We start from the raw sequence: 18,575 nt of genomic DNA, 5'->3' as shown, positions 1-18,575 counted from the left end.
GGTGATGGGGAGACAAACACAGACACAAAGATATATATATATATACATACACACACACACACAACAGGCTTCTTTCAGTTTCTATCAAATCCACTCACAAGGCTTTGGTCAGCCCAAAGCTACAAGGTGCCACACTGGGACTGAACCCAGAATCATGTGGTTGGAAAGCAAGCTTCTTACCACACAGCCACTCCTGCACTTACATTATATATAGATATCAAAATTTTTACCTTTCACAATAAAAAAATATTACTAATTATGGATGTTAATGAGCATGTAATTCAACTGACTGTCAAATAGTGTTTTACAGACCCTTTTCCTAAAACAAAAGTATTCCACCCCAATCATCAATAATAGTCATAGAGTAGAATCATGCCAATAGTAATGATATTAACTATCTTTTACTTTATTATATATCAATTTATAACAAAACTAAAGCATTTAGATAAATCTCTGAAATGCTGACAGGTTTTGGAAATAATATATATTCATTTAAGTTCATATGAAATATTTATAGTAAATCAAGCTATTCTGGTCAATGATCAGTATTTAATTGTTCAATTTTTTTTTTTTTGTAAAATTAATAGGGTATGAATTTATTAAGTATTTACACAAAAGAAATTTCATGTATGGTTTAGCCTGAGTTTTTATACAGACAGTTTGGTTTCAAATTTAATGGTCACTATTCAATTTTTTTTTAGTGTGTTTTATTACATAAGTATAAATAAGTTTTGAAAATTCATTTTTTAGTTGCTTTAATTTGAAATTCAAATCATTCACTATGCAATAGTTGATGTGAATTATTCCATTGTGAGAACAGCAATAAAATATGTATTACTAATAGCTTGCTTTATATCCTAATTAAAACTGATGAAATAAGGAGTATCAAACCAAATAAACTCAAAACTTTATCCAAATGATAAAATGAATCTGCTTTCATTTAGAATGCACTTATTTTTGAACAGTTCATTTGAGGACATGCAAATGTCTAAATTTCACTATGCAGTAGTAAAAAGTGAATTTGTTATAATAAATCATAACATGTACACTTAGATAAATACAAAAATGAAAGGGAAAATTTCAAATCAAGTTAACTAAATGAAAGAGACATTCAAGTGAGAAGAAAAATTAAAACTCAAAGTATTGAGGGTAATATATTTGTTTAAACAGGCGCCATTTATAACATGGGACAGACATTTTATTTAACAACAGTACAAAATGAAAGAATAATCCAGGACATTCACTAATAATGAGTTTTTTATGTAAGTTTTTTTTTATCAGTAAGAATATGGTGTTGGTGGAGAGGATTGCAGATGAGGTAAACAGAAGTGAAGACTGCAGGGGCCAGTGGAAGAGCCATGGGGGACATGCGCAGGCAGGAAGCACATGGAGGCAGTTCAAGGAGAGAGTGGATTGTGGAACGATGTTTTTTTTTTCATGATAAGGACAGTGATCGCTCATCCCGCCTCGGTCAACAGGTAAGGCCTCTGTATTTCTTTGCTTCTTTTGTTATGGGCTGAAATAGCTTGTTGTGTAATACAGGGAAAAGACAACAGAAAAAGAAGCAAAAGGGAAAAAGAAATACAGAGACCTTACCTGTTGACCAAGGCAGGATGAGCGATCACTGTCCTTATTGTGAAGAAAAACACGTTCCACACTCCCCTCTCTCCTTGAACTGTCACCCTGGTGCTTCCTGCCCACGCATGACCCCGTGGCTCTTCTGCTGGCCCCTGCAGTCTTCACTTCCATTTACCTTATCTGCAATCCTCTCCAACATGACATAGCTCATCACAGCCCCTAACACCACAAAGAAATAGAATCCTATTCTCCCACAGAACTGTAACTCTTTCCCAACTATGTTTTCTATTATGATATCAATCTGCAGAAATTCAAGATGAACATTAACTAAACTGAGTTCCCATTCCATTGCTTAACCCAAGATGGTCTGCAAATGATAGATGCAAGTCTCTTTCTATGGGTTAAAATGTAAATAGAATCAAATCTGATGAAGTAGAAAGTTACACATCATGAAAACATATACTGGAAGATGACAAAATCTAAACAGCAAGCACCTCAATACTAAATTCTAAAAAGTACACTATATATAAAAATAGCAATTAGATTAATATTGTCTGTTTAAGAACAAAATTGAATGTACAACAGTATTCAAATGAATTAAACTGCCCTTAGCCATGAAAGGAAGAATTTTCAGCAGAAATTTCACATTTTCTGAAGATACGCTTTGGTAAAAGTTTTAGTTCAATTTTTCTTTTCCAAAAGTAAGACTTCTCTGATAGCTAGGAGGAAGTGGGAGAGAGGAAGCTATGCATATAGAGTAGTTGGTTATTAAATCCACTTATCAAAAGATTCCAACATTTAATGAAGATGAGAATCACAGTTCAGCTTTCATGACAAAGTTAAAAATAAGCAAAATTATCGCACTACCTTTGTTAAATTCTTCAGACACAATGCATCATTGCAAGCTGAACCTCTTAAGATGCGTTTTCTTTCACTGGCAACATCTACATCTTCATCTTGTGGTAGTTTGTTAGCAACATCTGAGGGTCTTAAAAGATTAATTACATAGGAAACAGATGAAAAAATCATTTCATTAATCTGTGTGAAAATAATATTTATTATAAATATACATCTTGGATTTTCTGCTCAGTAAAGAGTCATATCTGTAATTTTTTGAGTGAAATTAATATAAAAAATTAATATCTGAAGTAGTTCAATAGATTTAGTATATAGTTTGTACTTCATTTCAATAACCACAGCTATACAGGGAACCAACATACTGTGACACAATTGAGTATAACAGTAATCACAACTATGAAAATTTGCTGCTGAGACTGTATAACAATATCTACAGGAATATTTATGACAAACTTTACTAATATGTCTTGATGCTACATCTACTGGAATTATTACCATGGATTACAGGATTCATCTAGTAGTGCTGTGTAGCAACAGCATCTCAGGCATCAAAACTATAGTCGTTTGCTTTGTATACAAAATAGTAGCAATTAAGTACAAGTAATCTATAACATGCAGAGTACTCCAAGGCTTACTACAGTGCCCTGACTTATTTAACATACATTTGTTCTCTCACAATTTACCATGGGCAGTTTAGGTTTCAACATATATCATGATGAAGATGGCCAACAAACCTTCAAGTCTTTTGTCTCTCCAAAAGACACTTAAAATTACCATTAAAAAAGACAAAAACAAAACTACAATACATGAATAATTACTCAAACTACACACAGCAGTCAGTTCATTGAAACCATTTACCTCAATACAAAAATACAACTATCTCAAGATAAAAAATTAAAAAGAGAGTCTATGTATTTGTGTAATATAGCATCATTACACAATAATAATAATATACTGGTACACAATCCTTTACTTGGGGACAGTTGTGTTCTGAATTTTAGGTTTTTTTTTCAGATTTCAGAACAAAAGCCAGCTGCTCCAGATTGTAAACTAGACATCAAAATAGATGTCCCACTACAGTAGCAAAAGTACATGTGTAAATACTCACAATTGGTGGGAAAAATAAAGATTACAAATAACATTATAGTTTATTTATAGGGTAATATACTGGTAAATGAAATAGTGGGATAATTAAGATAACAAATAAAATACGTATAGTGGGATAATTTAAAACAAAAAGACATGATCCACAACATTGGCTCAACAGTTGTCTGACATTCTAGAAATAGCAGCCTAATCTCTCTTAAATAGCATTGTACCATCTTAAAAATGAAAGGATTTAAATTACCAGAACCTAATAAAGATCTCCACAAAAGTATTGTCATTACTGCAGTGATTTTGAGTATTTTGTAGATGATGACAGATTTTTTTTGAGCAGTTATTCTGGAGGAAGGATGATACATTTAACACATTTTGAAGCTTCTGAGATTGGTGAGAAGAAGAGAGGAAGATATCCTTAAACTGGAGACTAATCTCAAATACTTGCAACAGAATGAACTCTGATGAAGGTACCCAAGGACAAGTTATCTTGTTAAACTGGGTGAGGAGATAAATTTACAACCCAAGTAGGTCACATCAGAATAATAGTAAAATAATATGATAGTTTTAAAAGTAACATTATGAATACTCTGATTCTATGACACCAATTTCCTGTTTTAAAATGATCTAAAAATCGTCTATTAAAATTTTGTGCTAATTTACATTCTAAACACCAACTTAATGACAAAGTTCCATTACTAATTTCTTATTTTCAGAATTAATTGAACAAAGGGAGAATATTTTAACTGAAATATAACAAAAAAGTTAAATAGTAAGTCAATGAGCATAGGCTGTCATCTTGAAATCTTGTGCTTGCTGAGGCAGCAGTTCTATAAATGAGTTATGTGCCAGCTGATAATGCTATCTCCCCAGATACCATTAAAGAGTTTGGCTCTTATTGCACCAGGTGTTGGACATCCAATGGAAAACATTTTCCATTTGTACTCCAGCAGTGGCACTCTACAAGGGAAGATGCAGTTGAAAGAAGCACTACTACTTTCTAGTCAGAAGTTTGGTTCAAATGTAAGCAACCTAATGACTAAGACATCAAACATTATGGATTATGGTGCTAAAATGAATGGTGTGCTTGACTCACTGACCAATATGTTATAATTTTCTTACAAACATGGTTTCATAAAAGCTCAGCTCAAACATTTTTACCAAAAATATATCAAATAAAATGAGTTACTTGAGATGAAAATGTAATATCTCAGGAATAAAATTTAAAAGGTTACTATGAACAATGACTTACTTATAATAAAATATAGCCAAATAGTTAAAATAGATATAAATTACCTTGATTTTATGAAAAACCGATACTCGCATAAAAGAGTTATAATGAAGAAGAACAAGCCTGTTCCTGCCATAGCTGTTAGGTTTTTTGTTGTTAAGTCCCATTCAAATGGTGACCTCATATAATGATATTGTCCTGAAAATACACAATATGCACATCACAGTTACCATTATTATTGCCATAGCTATGCTAGCATGGGTTGAATAGGTTTGATATACAGCATTCTTTAATGTAATTTTATATCTTCCCATACACAGTTTTTGTATAAACTACATTTTGTGAACAAATATATTAATAGTTACAAGTTTCCAATAAATCAATTACTGCTTTTCAAGATGTTTAAGAAGCTAACTTCACAGTCACAAGGTGCAATGAAATTGCAAGTGTCCTGGGTAAATATCTTGGATTGACCTGAGACACTTATCCAAGCTACATTCTTTTTGTTGTGTTCTAATCTTCTTATGGTCCATATAGGAAAACTGCACAACAACCTCCATTTTTCAAGTGATTGTATTTCTATTCCCGTGGAAAGGTTATAATTTTTCTGTGCATGTAAAACCAAGTTTCTTACAAATATTCCCATCAATTATTTACATTCTTCTTCCTATTATTAACAGCAAGCTGGCAGAACCATTAGCATGCTAGACAAAATGCTTAGTAGCATTTCATCTGTCTCTACATTCTGAGTTTAAATTCTGCCAAAATTGACTTTGCTTTTCATCCTATTGGGGGTCAAGTATTTGGGTTAATGTTAACTTACCACTCCCTCAAAAACTGCTGGCCCTGTACCAAGATTTGAAATCATCATCATTATTATTAAGGTGATGATTTGGCAGGATTGTTAGCATGCCGAGTGAAATGCTTAGTGATATTTCGTCTGTCGCTATGTTCTGAGTTCAAATTCCGCTGAGGTTGACTTTGCCTTTCATCCTTTTGGAGTTGATAAATTAAGTACCAGTCAATGTGATTAATTGTACCCCTCCCCACAAAAATCTAGGCCTTGTACCAATAGTAGAAAGGATTATTATTAAGATGGTAGAGTAGCAGAAATAGTAGGATATTGAACTAAAAACTTATATACAATTTTGTTATTGCATACTAATTTCAAATCTTGTTTGTGTTGACTTAGCTGTACAGCCGTCTGTGATAAACAAAGTAAATATAAGGCATGCACAGAAGGCAATTCAATTTTTCCCTACATATTTGCTGTCTTGAACCTATTTCATAATTATTTCTCTTGGTGTTGATGATGGTAAAAGGCCACATGTTTTTGAGAAGGCATAGCTGTTTAGCTTGAATTTAGAATATCAATGGTTCATATTTCACCTTAGAATCTGAACACAACATAACGTTTGGTTCAGTACCACCATTTCTTCCTCATTGTACCTATTAAAGATGTTAAAATATCATTTTTAATCATGTTCTTGTTTTTATAAAGAATTAAAAATTTACCTGTTTTGAAGTAAAACATGTTTTTGTACTGATTGAATGCAATATCCATCAATCCTCTGCCAAGACAATAATTAGGAAAGAGTAGGAATATATTCTTTAGAAGTAAGTGTATACGTTTCAGGTCCTGGAAAAAAAAAATGAAAATAATGCCATATAAAGGTAATAATATTGAAATAACTTTTTATGAACTGTTGGAATGTTTTCTTTTAATATGTAACGCCAAACCTTATTTTGATGCCTATTATTATCTTTTCACTATATTTTCAATTCTTTTTTTAAAAACGTTTTTATCTATATTCCTATACTTCATTATAATAATACTGTGTTTATATATTCATATATTTTGATGTCCATATATATATTTAATATTCATATATTTTCATATTTTTAATATATTAATATGTTTTCTTTTGGGTAATTTTTATCATAATCAAAACCATACACATGTGTTCATTGTAGTTTGCCTCACTTGAACTTTCTCCATTTCATTTATTATACCTAACATCTCAGATTCGACTTGAACACTTCTATACGGTCTATGTGTTTCATAGGAAAAATATAGCTATGTATGTATGTATGTGTGTATGTATATTATATATATATATATATATATATATATACATACGTAAATGAGAACTTAAATTTAAAGATGAACCACAATGTTACAAATGAAAAAGAAATTCTTTAAAAAATGATAAAATTGCAAACCTTGTCATAAGAGAATATTTCTAGAAGAAAACTGCAAACAATACAGGTAATGCCTACAAATAAGTTGATGACAATGAGGCAGATATAAGCTGTACTTGGTTCCCGAAACCAAAAGGATGCTGGGTACATGACTGGAGTAATCGACCAGCTATAAAAGAAATAATTTGAAGCAAAATTTGACCATATGAAGCTAATTACATGTTTATGTGTGTATCTTAGCTTTAGAATAGATATGCCATGTTCCTGCATGTTATAAGGAGTAACAAAAATGATTGATGACATGAAGAGCCCAGGCTATAAAAGACTACCTCATAAAACCCACCAAACTCATACCAGCATGGAAAAAAGGAACATAAAATGAAGGTGATAATAAAACAAAATAGTTTAACACTCTTGAACAAACATATGTTTATTGAAACTATAACATATGTTACTATATTCTAAATGACATTCAGAGAAAGGCTTTAAGAATTTGAATAAAGAATCTCTGAAGCTGAAAATTATTATTATTACAAGGCTGGCCCTTGTGAATTACAAATACAACTCACTGCTGGTTTTCAAACTCACGATCATGAGCTGAATGCCCTAACATTTAAGCCACGTGCCAACAGATATCAGCTGACAATTGCATAATCTCCTATTGTTACACAAACACACACACTCAAACAAAGCCACATATTGACATGTACGCATACACACATGCATACATATATAAACACACACACACAGATGTCAGCAGACAATTATAGTCTTATATTGTTACACAAACGTACACAGATAACTTACACAGACATTCCAAACACAGTCTGTATGTTAAATATACAGATACCAGCATACACATTCAGTTATTGTTTCACACATACACACACAAATACACACAGTCTCATACAATTATGCCTGCACACACATAAACAGTCTCATACAGGTACTTGCACATGTGTGTACACACACACAGTGTGCAGTAAGTGCACATACAGACTCTCATACAGTTACATGCACACACAAACACGCAGTCTCATAGCTGCATGCACATGTACAGTCTCATAGTTACATGCACACACACACAAACTGTCTCATACAGGTGTGTGCACACATACAGTCTCATAGTTACCTGCATACAGTTTCATAGTTATATGCACACACGCACACCAGAGTCTCATACAGTTATGCATACACACACAGATACAAGTAGACAATCAGCATCATATTTTTCATTTATTTATCATTTATTGGAATGCTAAAATCTTTGTAAGGCTAGTCGAAAGAGGAGGGTATAGTGACTATAGGAGACTGACATGTCAGTCTTACCAAACTGATTTTATTAATATAGACCAACATATAATGTCTAGCACTGTCTTAAGACATGAGCACACAAGACAATTTCCCCAGGGCCTCATGGATATAGGGGACCCAATTCTAATCTATGATATGACTTGCTGTCAAATACTACAGGGCCCAGTACACCGATTTGCCTGGAGGCTATAAACGCTACTATGATGACCCTCACTATGGTGTCTATTTTTTGGTATAGGATAAATATTTAAAACAAAATATAACCAATTTCCCTTTTTCTTGGAGTGACTATTGTAACCAAATGAATAATTAACATAGTCCAAATCCTGTCAAATGTCATGATTACAATATTCAACATATCTATGATACTCCAAAATACTACTCAACTAGCTGTGTTATAGCGTATTCTTTGAATGGCTTCAGAGAAAACAAAATGATTAACTTCATAACTTTCTCATTTGCTAATTCTAATTAATCTCTAACTCTAATAATTCAATTCTAGAAATTAAAGAAATGTGCCATATCTGTGTAGATATGCTCAAAATTGAAAAACTTGTTATAAGTATCTGCCTTGTATAAAGATATCTGTTGGTTGTGTCATTTCATGGCACACACAGCATCCAACAGACGTGTATACTGAGTATATCTTTCATGTCTTCAGACTGGTTAAAAAGAAATTTGTACCTGCTTGTATTAGTATCAATCTAATTGACTATATATGTTTGCCTCTACCCCTGCGATGAAATTAAAAATTTAACGATAGAAAAATTAAGCCAATACCTACCCATACAGTAAGAAAAGGGAAACAACTGCTGGCAGATTCGTTGGCGACACATACGAAGGAATATCAAAAATTAGAAGGATTCCAATACAGCAAAATGCAGGGATCACATAATTACACTGAAAATAAATGTTTTAGTTTTTGTTTTAAACATTGTATTTTCAGACATTTTATATTGGTACATAAAATGCTGTAATACTCTAATAGAATTATTATCACTTTGGTTAAAGTAATACAATATAAATTTACAAGATTAATCCATATTTTTAACTCATTTTGCTTTATTTCTGTTTTTGCTTCAATTAATTTTCAAAATAACAAAGAATTTAGTGACATAACTTTGCTGATAATTAAACTAATGTTTTGAACACATGAAATTTTGATGGAAGGTTTTAAATTTAAATCAGTTCAAAAATTTCTAAAGGCAGGTTGAAATTTTTTATAGTTTCTTTTCACACAATTACTACATTAAAATGAAAAATGGATGTAAATTAACATACCATATCCCATACATAATTTGCTAGCCAGTAGATAAAAGGATCCATGCCACTGACAAATTGCAAGTGCTTTGCTTTGATAGAACGTTCATAGACCAAGAATAATACAAAGCTTGCTGGGACAAATGACATAGCAACAATGATGAAAATTGCAATCAGCACATCAGATCCTTGTAGGCTGTTCCAAAAGAAATGCATAAAATTAGAATTTCAAAACAATAATTATGATCTGTGATAAATTATTAGAACATTATCAAGAAACAATTTTATATTTGAGAAATGAGTAGTAAATTACAACTGGTTATGTAATTTAACATCATTAAATCTGATTCAATTTATTGATAGAGAAATAAAGAGAGATAATGCTCGACTTGAATAATAAAGCCTAAGTTCATCACTGACACACTAGTTAAAAAAATAGCTAATCACTCAGTCCAAACACAAACAAAAATGCTTACATGTAATCCATAGATAATTTGTTGTTAGTATGATTCATGGGGTGGTTGGTCACAGTGATTCCTACAAAAAGAAACATTATCATGTTTATCTTATGTAACTTTCTTATTGCTTCTATAATTTTTCAAATTTAGTTCCATTAACAAACCAAAGTTTACTGAAGAAATATAATGAAAAATATCAATGAAAAAAAACTGCAAAAAAGTGATGAAATACAAAACTATTTTAAGGCCTTTTTAAAAACGTTAAAACTAAGTTTGATAAATGAAGTAACTATAAAATAAATTGAAATCTAAATAATCAAAATATAAACCCTTAAATAGCTTTTTTTTTTAGTGTAAAGAGAGATAATGAATGTTTTAATAAGTCATTAGTAATAAAGAAGAATAAAAACAGGCTGCAAATCACTGATAGTTTTTTTTTTCCAGTACAATGATAGTTGAGTCTTGAATGTAGAAAGTAAATTATGAAAATATTACTCAGCTTGGTTTTTAGGAGTATTTGTTACATTAAACTAATATATTCTGAACTTTCAAATGCAGACATATACAGTGAAAGATTTTCATTCAAAATGCTTTAGCAACAAATATTTTTTTTTAAATATATTTGTTTAATGTCTATAATTGTACACTGGTTAGGCTTGAATGGGAATTGAATTTGAGGCATGATTTTATGGCTGGATGCTCTTCCTGTTGACAAACCTCACCTGTTTTTTGGGGTAAGAGATTTTTATATTCCACAGGTTTTTGAAAGAGCAGAAATATCAGCCATAATGTGTACAATGAACATCAGCATCAGTTCACTCAGTCACAAACGAAAAATAACATTCACATAATCTCATTCATTCACAAACTCAATCATTTTTATGTTCATTTTTCCATGCTCACACAACTCAGGTGAAATTTGTTGAAGCAGATACTCTATGGCTGGATGTTCTTTGCTTCACCCAACCTTCACCTTTTTCTAAGTACAGAAACAAAGTCCTTCAAACATGAACAATGCAATGACCAGATATTTTCACAGATGACTGCAAATGAATGGTGTCATGATAGCAAATGGATGCTTGCATGACAGTGACATTTGTTGACAGCATCATACAATGTTGAGACAGGACACACAAACACAATCAAACACATACCAGGCTTCTTTCAGTTTTTATCAATGAAATCCATTCACAAGGCTTTGTGTGTGTGTATTAATGTATGCATATAATATCATTTTGTCTGCTTTCTATGGTTGGACATTTTGATAGGATCTCATGGGTCAGAGGACCACATCTTGCTCCAGTATCACAGTTTTGGTATGATTTCTACAGCTGGATGGAAGGGGATGGAGGCTGTTAAGGGTAAGAACAAGGAATAGGTGACAACAGGACGTAGTAGGGGTCAGAGGTTGTAAGTTGCAGTGGGTGGAATGAAAAATGAATACAAACAAAAGTTACAGGGTGGGGTCGTCTAGGTAAGAATGACATATGAATGTTAATAGGAAGTGGTTTGGAAAAGGGATCCAGGTGTCTGTGTGGAAAAAAGGGGGCTCAGTTGTGTGCATAATGTGTATATACATTAAGTTACGAGAGCCTCAATTATAGCATACTAGCATGCGTACATACACACACAATAAGCTTAATACACTTTCCATCTTCCAAATTAGTTCATAAAATATTGGTTGACCTAAGGCAGTTGAAGACATTTGTCCAAGGTGCTACATAGTAGGACTGAACCCTCATGGTTACAAGGCTAACTTCTTAATGACACAGCCTTGCCTGAACTTAACAGTTGATATCTGTTCAAATGTTAGCATGATACAACAAGAAGTAAGCATACAGGTGCATTTACAAGCAAATTTCAAAAACTGGTTGCAACTATTTCATTTCTCTAACATCTTTACTGACATGTTATATCTCTCTTGTTTCATGTCTTTTGGAAGAATATTTTACAAATGTCAAAGACAGAAATCAATTTTTAAATCTAAAAAAAATTGAAATTAAGAGAGTGAGTAAACATCAAAAGTTATTTCAAATTAATTTGATACTTTGAAAAAATTGTTTATGCACTTAATTCTTTTGTTGTGGATATGGTTGCAGAAATCTAGAATTTAATTTAATTTTTCCATAAAGAGTATATAATAAAATACTGTCACTTTTATATTTATTAAAAAATTTTTACATTAGACAATTGCTAAAAATATTTTAACTTACCATATGCAGCTGGGTTACCCTTCTCTTTGGGTAAATTAGCTCTCAAAATAGCATTATTAAGTGTATTTAAGTACACAGGTGTTGAATGGAAACCTTTAGGATTAAAGAACACCTGGAACAAATAATTACAAAAGATTAAAATATGAGACCCTTTTCATTTGAATTTCAATAATGAAACAGAATAAAATATAGAAATACCTTTGCTACATTTCTTACTGCAAGGCGTCTAAATAGTGCAGGTGCAGAATTTCCAAAGTCTTTTGGTACCATTGAACGGACCAGTCCAAATGACATACCACCATAGCTAAAAGGGATTAAGAATGTAATATATAGCAGGACATCAGGTAAATGTGTTGGGATACTTAGGAAGATTTTGAAAAATTACCCACAGCAATCTAAGATAAATACATATTTCATTTCCCAAAACTATGTTTCTATATTCATCATTATATAATTCATTTTTCTTAATACATATTTTCAAATTTGTCTCATAAAATTTTAAACTAACCATCTATGTATTGAGTATATACACCATTGACAAGCTAGCTACTGTGGTATTTGTCTTGAGAGAACATGTTTTATGAACATGTGTTAAAAACACAAATATTGGAGGAAGGAAACAAGAATTCATCCCCTCCCCTGATATTGTTTTTAACAAAACACGTTCATAAGAGATGCTACCTCAGGACAAACACAGTAGTAACTGGCCTATCAGTGGTGTATATACATTAAGTATGATACATAGATGGCTATTTCAATTTAATACTGCCTTGGTTGCATATACTGGAAAATTTTTAACTATTTTAAGATTCATTAATTGATGCTTTTAAAGACTTAGATATATTATTCTATGAAATTTAATATTCATTGTATGACCAACTCCATCTTTTTAGGTATTCCACAATCAACTTTGATTATGTAAAAGTGACATGAGCTACAATGACCAATATTGAATTACATCTATTTGACCAGACATCTTCTGCATGCCCTATATAATTTGCCTTTTGTTTAGCAAACAAAACCTTTCGTTACCAACAAAATTAGTAACTTCATTTAACCTATTTTAAACTATCCACTACACTAAAACTAGTTCTCTTTCAAGAATGGTACATATTACATCCAATAAACTTTCTAAGCAACCCATACTATAATAATATAATAATGAGCTTATTGTACATAGTGCTCAGGTGCACTACAACTCATCAGAAAAAGTAACTAAAACTGCATGAACAGTACATAAAATATACACAAGAAGAACAGTGGATAAGTCTTAAAAAAACAAAAAAACAGGGGTGGGGGCAACAAATTTACTGTTGGCAGGAAGCATGGAAGTTTTGAAAGGAGTAGTGTCCTGATAGCTAACAACTGATATGAGTAGTTTATTCCATGCTTCAGCAATTCTGAGTGTGAAAAAATGTTTTTGAAAGTTATGGGTGCTGTGTTCTTTTTGATTTTGTAAGTTTGTCCATAAGTGAAACATATGGAAGTCAAAAAGGTGCCCAAGATTGTTGTTGGAAAAATGATGGATAATCTTGTGAGTGATGGATAATCAGTTGCCAGATGTTGGAGCTTTAATGTGTCTATGCTCAGGGAAGCAAGACGTTCAGAGTATGGTAGATGCCCAATGGTGGGTATTCATCTGGCTGCACATTTCTATTCAATTCAGGGTCCACTATTGTTGCTAACTATTCTGGGGCATCTAAAATTCTGTTTCCTTATCAGAGATCCTGTCATCATCATCATCATCATCATCATTTAGCGTCCGTTTTCCATGCTAGCATGGGTTGGACGGTTCAACTGGGGTCTGGGGAGCCCGAAGGCTGCACCAGGCCAGTCAGATCTGGCAGTGTTTCTACAGCTGGATGCCCTTCCTAACGCCAACCACTCCGAGAGTGTAGTGGGTGATTTTATGTGCCACCGACACAGGTGCCAGACGAGGCTGGCAAACGGCCACGCTCGGATGGTGTTTTTATGTGCCACCGACACAGGTGCCAGACGAGGCTGGCAGACGGCCACGCTCGGATGGTGTTTTTATGTGCCACCGACACAGGTGCCAGATGAGGCTGGCGGACGGCCACGATCGGATGGTGTTTGTTACGTCCCCAAAGCACGGAGGCCAGTCTATGCGGTACTGGCTACGGCCACGTTCGGATGATTTTCTTGTGTGCCACCGGCACTGGTACCACAAAGATACAAATTCCATTGATGTTCATCTATTTTGATTTGTTTTGATTTGATTTGATTTTCACTTGCCTCAACAGGTCTTCACAAGTGTCACAAGAAGGAAGGTATGCACAGGTGGACTGACTACGTCCCAGGTAGGGGCCACGGGTTATGGCCTGACTAGTCTTGCCGGGTCTTCGGATGGTGTTTTTATGTGCCACCGACACAGGTGCCAGATGAGGCTGGCGAACGGCCACGATCGGATGGTGTTTGTTGCGTGCCCACAGCACAGAGGCCAGTCGACGCGGTACTGGCTACGGCCACGTTCGGATGGTTTTCTTGTGTGCCACCGGCACTGGTACCACAAAGATACAAATTCCATTGATGTTCATCTATTTTGATCTGATTTGATTTGATTTGATTTTCACTTGCCTCAACAGGTCTTCACAAGTGTCACAAGAAGGAAGGAAGGTATGCACAGGTGGACTGACTACGTCCCAAGTAGGGGCCACGGGTTATGGCCTGACTAGTCTTGCCGGGTCTTCGGTTGGTGTTTTTATGTGCCACCGACACAGGTGCCAGATGAGGCTGGCGGACGGCCACGATCGGATGGTGTTTGTTATGTGCCCACATCACAGAGGTCAGTCGATGCGGTACTGGCTACGGCCACGTTCGGATGGTTTTCTTGTGTGCCACCGGTACTGGTACCACAAAGATACAAATTCCATTGATGTTCATCTATTTTGATTTGGTTTGATTTGATTTGATTTGATTTTGATTTTGATTTTCACTTGCCTCAACAGGTCTACACAAGTGTCACACACTTGCCTCAACAGGTCTTCACAAAGTGTCACACACTTGCCTCTGCCTCAACAGGTCTTCACAGGTGTCACACACTTGCCTCAACAGGTCTTCACAAGTGTCATAAGAGGGAAGGTATGCACAGGTGGACTGACTACGTCGCCGGGTCTTCGGATGGTGTTTTTATGTGCCACCGACACAGGTGCCAGATGAGGCTGGCGAACGGCCACGATCGGATGGTTTTCTTGTGTGCCACCGGTACTGGAACAAAGATACAAATTCCATTGATGTTCATCTATTTTGATTTGGTTTGATTTTCACTTGCCTCAACAGGTCTTCACAAGTGTCACACGTGTCACACACTTGCCTCAACAGGTCTCCACAAGTGTCACACACTTGCCTCTGCCTCAACAGGTCTTCACAAAGTGTCACACACTTGCCTCTGCCTCAACAGGTCTTCACAAGTGTCACACACTTGCCTCAACAGGTCTTCACAAGTGTCATAAGAGGGAAGGTATGCACAGGTGGACTGACTACGTCGCCGGGTCTTCGGATGGTGTTTTTATGTGCCACCGACACAGGTGCCAGATGAGGCTGGCGAACGGCCACGATCAGATGGTGTTTGTTGTGCCCACAGCACGGAGGCCAGTCGATGCGGTACTGGCTACGGCCACGTTCGGATGGTTTTCTTGTGTGCCACCGGTACTGGAACCACAAAGATACAAATTCCATTGATGTTCATCTATTTTGATTTGGTTTGATTTTCACTTGCCTCAACAGGTCTTCACAAGGGTCACACACTTGCCTCAACAGGTCTCCACAAGTGTCACACACTTGCCTCTGCCTCAACAGGTCTTCACAAGTGTCACACACTTGCCTCAACAGGTCTTCACAAGTGTCATAAGAGGGAAGGTATGCACAGGTGGACTGACTACGTCGCCGGGTCTTCGGATGGTGTCTTTATGTGCCACCGACACAGGTGCCAGATGAGGCTGGCGAACGGCCACGATCGGATGGTGTTTGTTGTGCCCACAGCACGGAGGCCAGTCGATGCGGTACTGGCTACGGCCACGTTTGGGTGGTTTTCTTGTGTGCCACCGGCACTGGTACCACAAAGAATACAATTCCACTGATGTTCATCTATTTTGATTTGTTTTGATTTTGATTTTCACTTGCCTCAACAGGTCTTCATAAGTGTCACAAGAAGGAAGGTATGCACAGGAGGACTGACTACGTCCCAGGTAGGGGCCACGGGTTATGGCCTGACTAGTCTTGCCGGGTCTTCTCACGCACAGCATACTTCCATAGGTCTCGGTCTCTAGACATTTCCTTAGTGAGACCTAAAGTTCGAAGGTCGTGCTTCACCACCTCGTCCCAGGTTTTCCTGGGTCTACCTCTTCCACAGGTTCCCTCAACTGCTAGGGTGTAGCACTTTCGCACACAACTATCTTCAGCCTTTCTCGTCACATGACCATACCAGCGCAGCCGTCTCTCTTGCACGCCACAACAGATGCTTCTTAGGTTCAACTTTTCTCTCAAGGAACTTACACTCTGACGATTATGAACACTGACATTACACATCCATCGGAGCATACTGGCTTCATTTCTTGCGAGCTTACGCATATCCTCAGCAGTCACGGCCCATGTTTCACTACCATGTAGCATGGCTGTACGTACACATGCATCATACAGTCTGCCTTTTACTCTGAGCGAGAGGCCTTTTGTCACCAGCAGGGGTAAGAGCTCTCTAAACTTTGCCCAGGCTATTCTTACTCTAGCAGTTACACTTTCAGCACACCCACCCCCGCTACTGACTTGGTCTCCTAGGTAGCGGAAGCTATCAACTACTTCTAGTTTGTCTCCCTGGAACGTGGCAGAAGTTGGTCTCTGCACATTTCCAGTGTTTATTGCTCCTGAGCATTTGCCACAGACAAAAACTATTTTCCTAGTTAGCCTTCCTTTGACATTGCTGCACCTCTTATGTGTCCATAGCTTACACTTGGTGCATCTTATAGAGTTTCTACCTGCACATTTTAAATATTTTCATTATTTGTATTCATTACACAGAATTGAACTGTTTTCCTACATACCAAGCAGGTCGCTTTCCAAATGTTATTGGACATTTTTTCAGCCAAATAATGTCTTAATCTTGGCACTTCAACACTTCAGACCCATTCTTCAGTTTCAAACTTCTATAGTTCTTCAATTAATTTGGCAATAATTTAAGTAATTAACAGCAGTCCTCGTGACTAATTCTGAACTATAAACTATGCTGAGTAGGAAGACAATTATATTGGTGGCACAATCAACATGCTGCAATAGCATCTGGTGATGAAGTCTTATCTTAGGCATCTTGTACATGGTCCGCATCACAATGAATAAATTTGCAAAACCATCCAACATTATACCAGGTCCTTTGAAACCCTTCTCAAAACAGCAAAGATAAGAAAGCTGAGAATAGTATGGCTATATAACAAGATCCAGTAGTTATGCAAAGACTTCTTCAAGGAGCCATAAACAGACAGATGAAAGATGGATGAACAATGTCAAGGAATGAATGAGCAAAGAATTGGTGGGAACCTGAGCACACAACTATAAAAGATGAAGGTTGGTGCATAGTATGTCACATCAGTGCATTGATGATTCCATTCAGAGTTGAGAGCCCAGGCAATCCATCAACATGCTATGGGGACAGATATTCTTCTTTCTTTTGTACTTTTATTACTTAAATAAAATATTGTCAAATTGCTAGATTATTTTGTTGGTGTTATTATATATTAAAACAAGGGACAACAAATTTAGTTGCTGTTTAGATACTTACTGATAATACTTAAAACTTTATAAAGCAGAAGTTTTTAAAAAGTACATAGCACCTAATATCCAACAGAACAATACAAATTATTACAGACTTACCGATGCAATCTGTATTCATCAGTTGTATACAAGAAAAACTTCTCAGGACTTGTTCTGCTTATATCCTGAATTATATCACTTGTTACTAATGTTTTACTCTTGGGTTTTTTATGTCCATTTTCAGAGCAAATAAAGCCAGAACCATCAGCAGCACATTTACACAAGGGATAATAGTGTTCTTTCTGAGTTGGCCACGATGCTACAAGCAAAAAGAAATCATTTCAAATTAAAATATATCTTATCCAGAATAATTTAAATTCTTTTGTCTACAAATACATAATATTTATAATTATTAATACCATAAACGTAAGTTAAATGCATACAAGTTGGTCTCTGTTAAAGATTATCTACATATTTCCTGTGTTTCCAAGAAAGAATGAGTGACAAGACTTTCCATGAAGAAAATTGATATACTCAATGAATTTTGAAGAGCTAATGTTTACTTAATGAAGGTCAAGGTTTTCTCATCTAGACTGTTTAATGTAG

At 35.2% G+C, this 18,575-nt stretch overlaps 1 protein-coding gene across 2 annotated transcripts in view; it reads right to left on the bottom strand.

Annotated features, from left to right (window-relative positions):
- LOC115224264 (ATP-binding cassette sub-family A member 2) overlaps window positions 1-18,575 on the bottom strand; it is a 211,658-nt gene that overhangs the window by 23,904 nt on the left and 169,179 nt on the right. For both annotated transcript variants that reach the window (XM_029795078.2, XM_036515271.1), the window contains 10 exons: window positions 18,090-18,288; window positions 12,411-12,516; window positions 12,213-12,324; window positions 10,018-10,078; window positions 9,563-9,737; window positions 9,066-9,181; window positions 6,989-7,136; window positions 6,281-6,404; window positions 4,831-4,963; window positions 2,446-2,566 (listed from right to left, as the gene is read on the bottom strand). In XM_029795078.2, the coding sequence (XP_029650938.1) occupies window positions 2,446-2,566; window positions 4,831-4,963; window positions 6,281-6,404; window positions 6,989-7,136; window positions 9,066-9,181; window positions 9,563-9,737; window positions 10,018-10,078; window positions 12,213-12,324; window positions 12,411-12,516; window positions 18,090-18,288 (1,295 nt within the window). The remainder of the gene's footprint in view (window positions 1-2,445; window positions 2,567-4,830; window positions 4,964-6,280; window positions 6,405-6,988; window positions 7,137-9,065; window positions 9,182-9,562; window positions 9,738-10,017; window positions 10,079-12,212; window positions 12,325-12,410; window positions 12,517-18,089; window positions 18,289-18,575) is intronic.

Source organism: Octopus sinensis, linkage group LG2, assembly GCF_006345805.1.
Source record: "Octopus sinensis linkage group LG2, ASM634580v1, whole genome shotgun sequence".
NCBI classification, from domain to species: Eukaryota; Metazoa; Mollusca; class Cephalopoda; order Octopoda; family Octopodidae; genus Octopus; species Octopus sinensis.
This window is presented reverse-complemented; position numbering and strand designations above follow the sequence as displayed.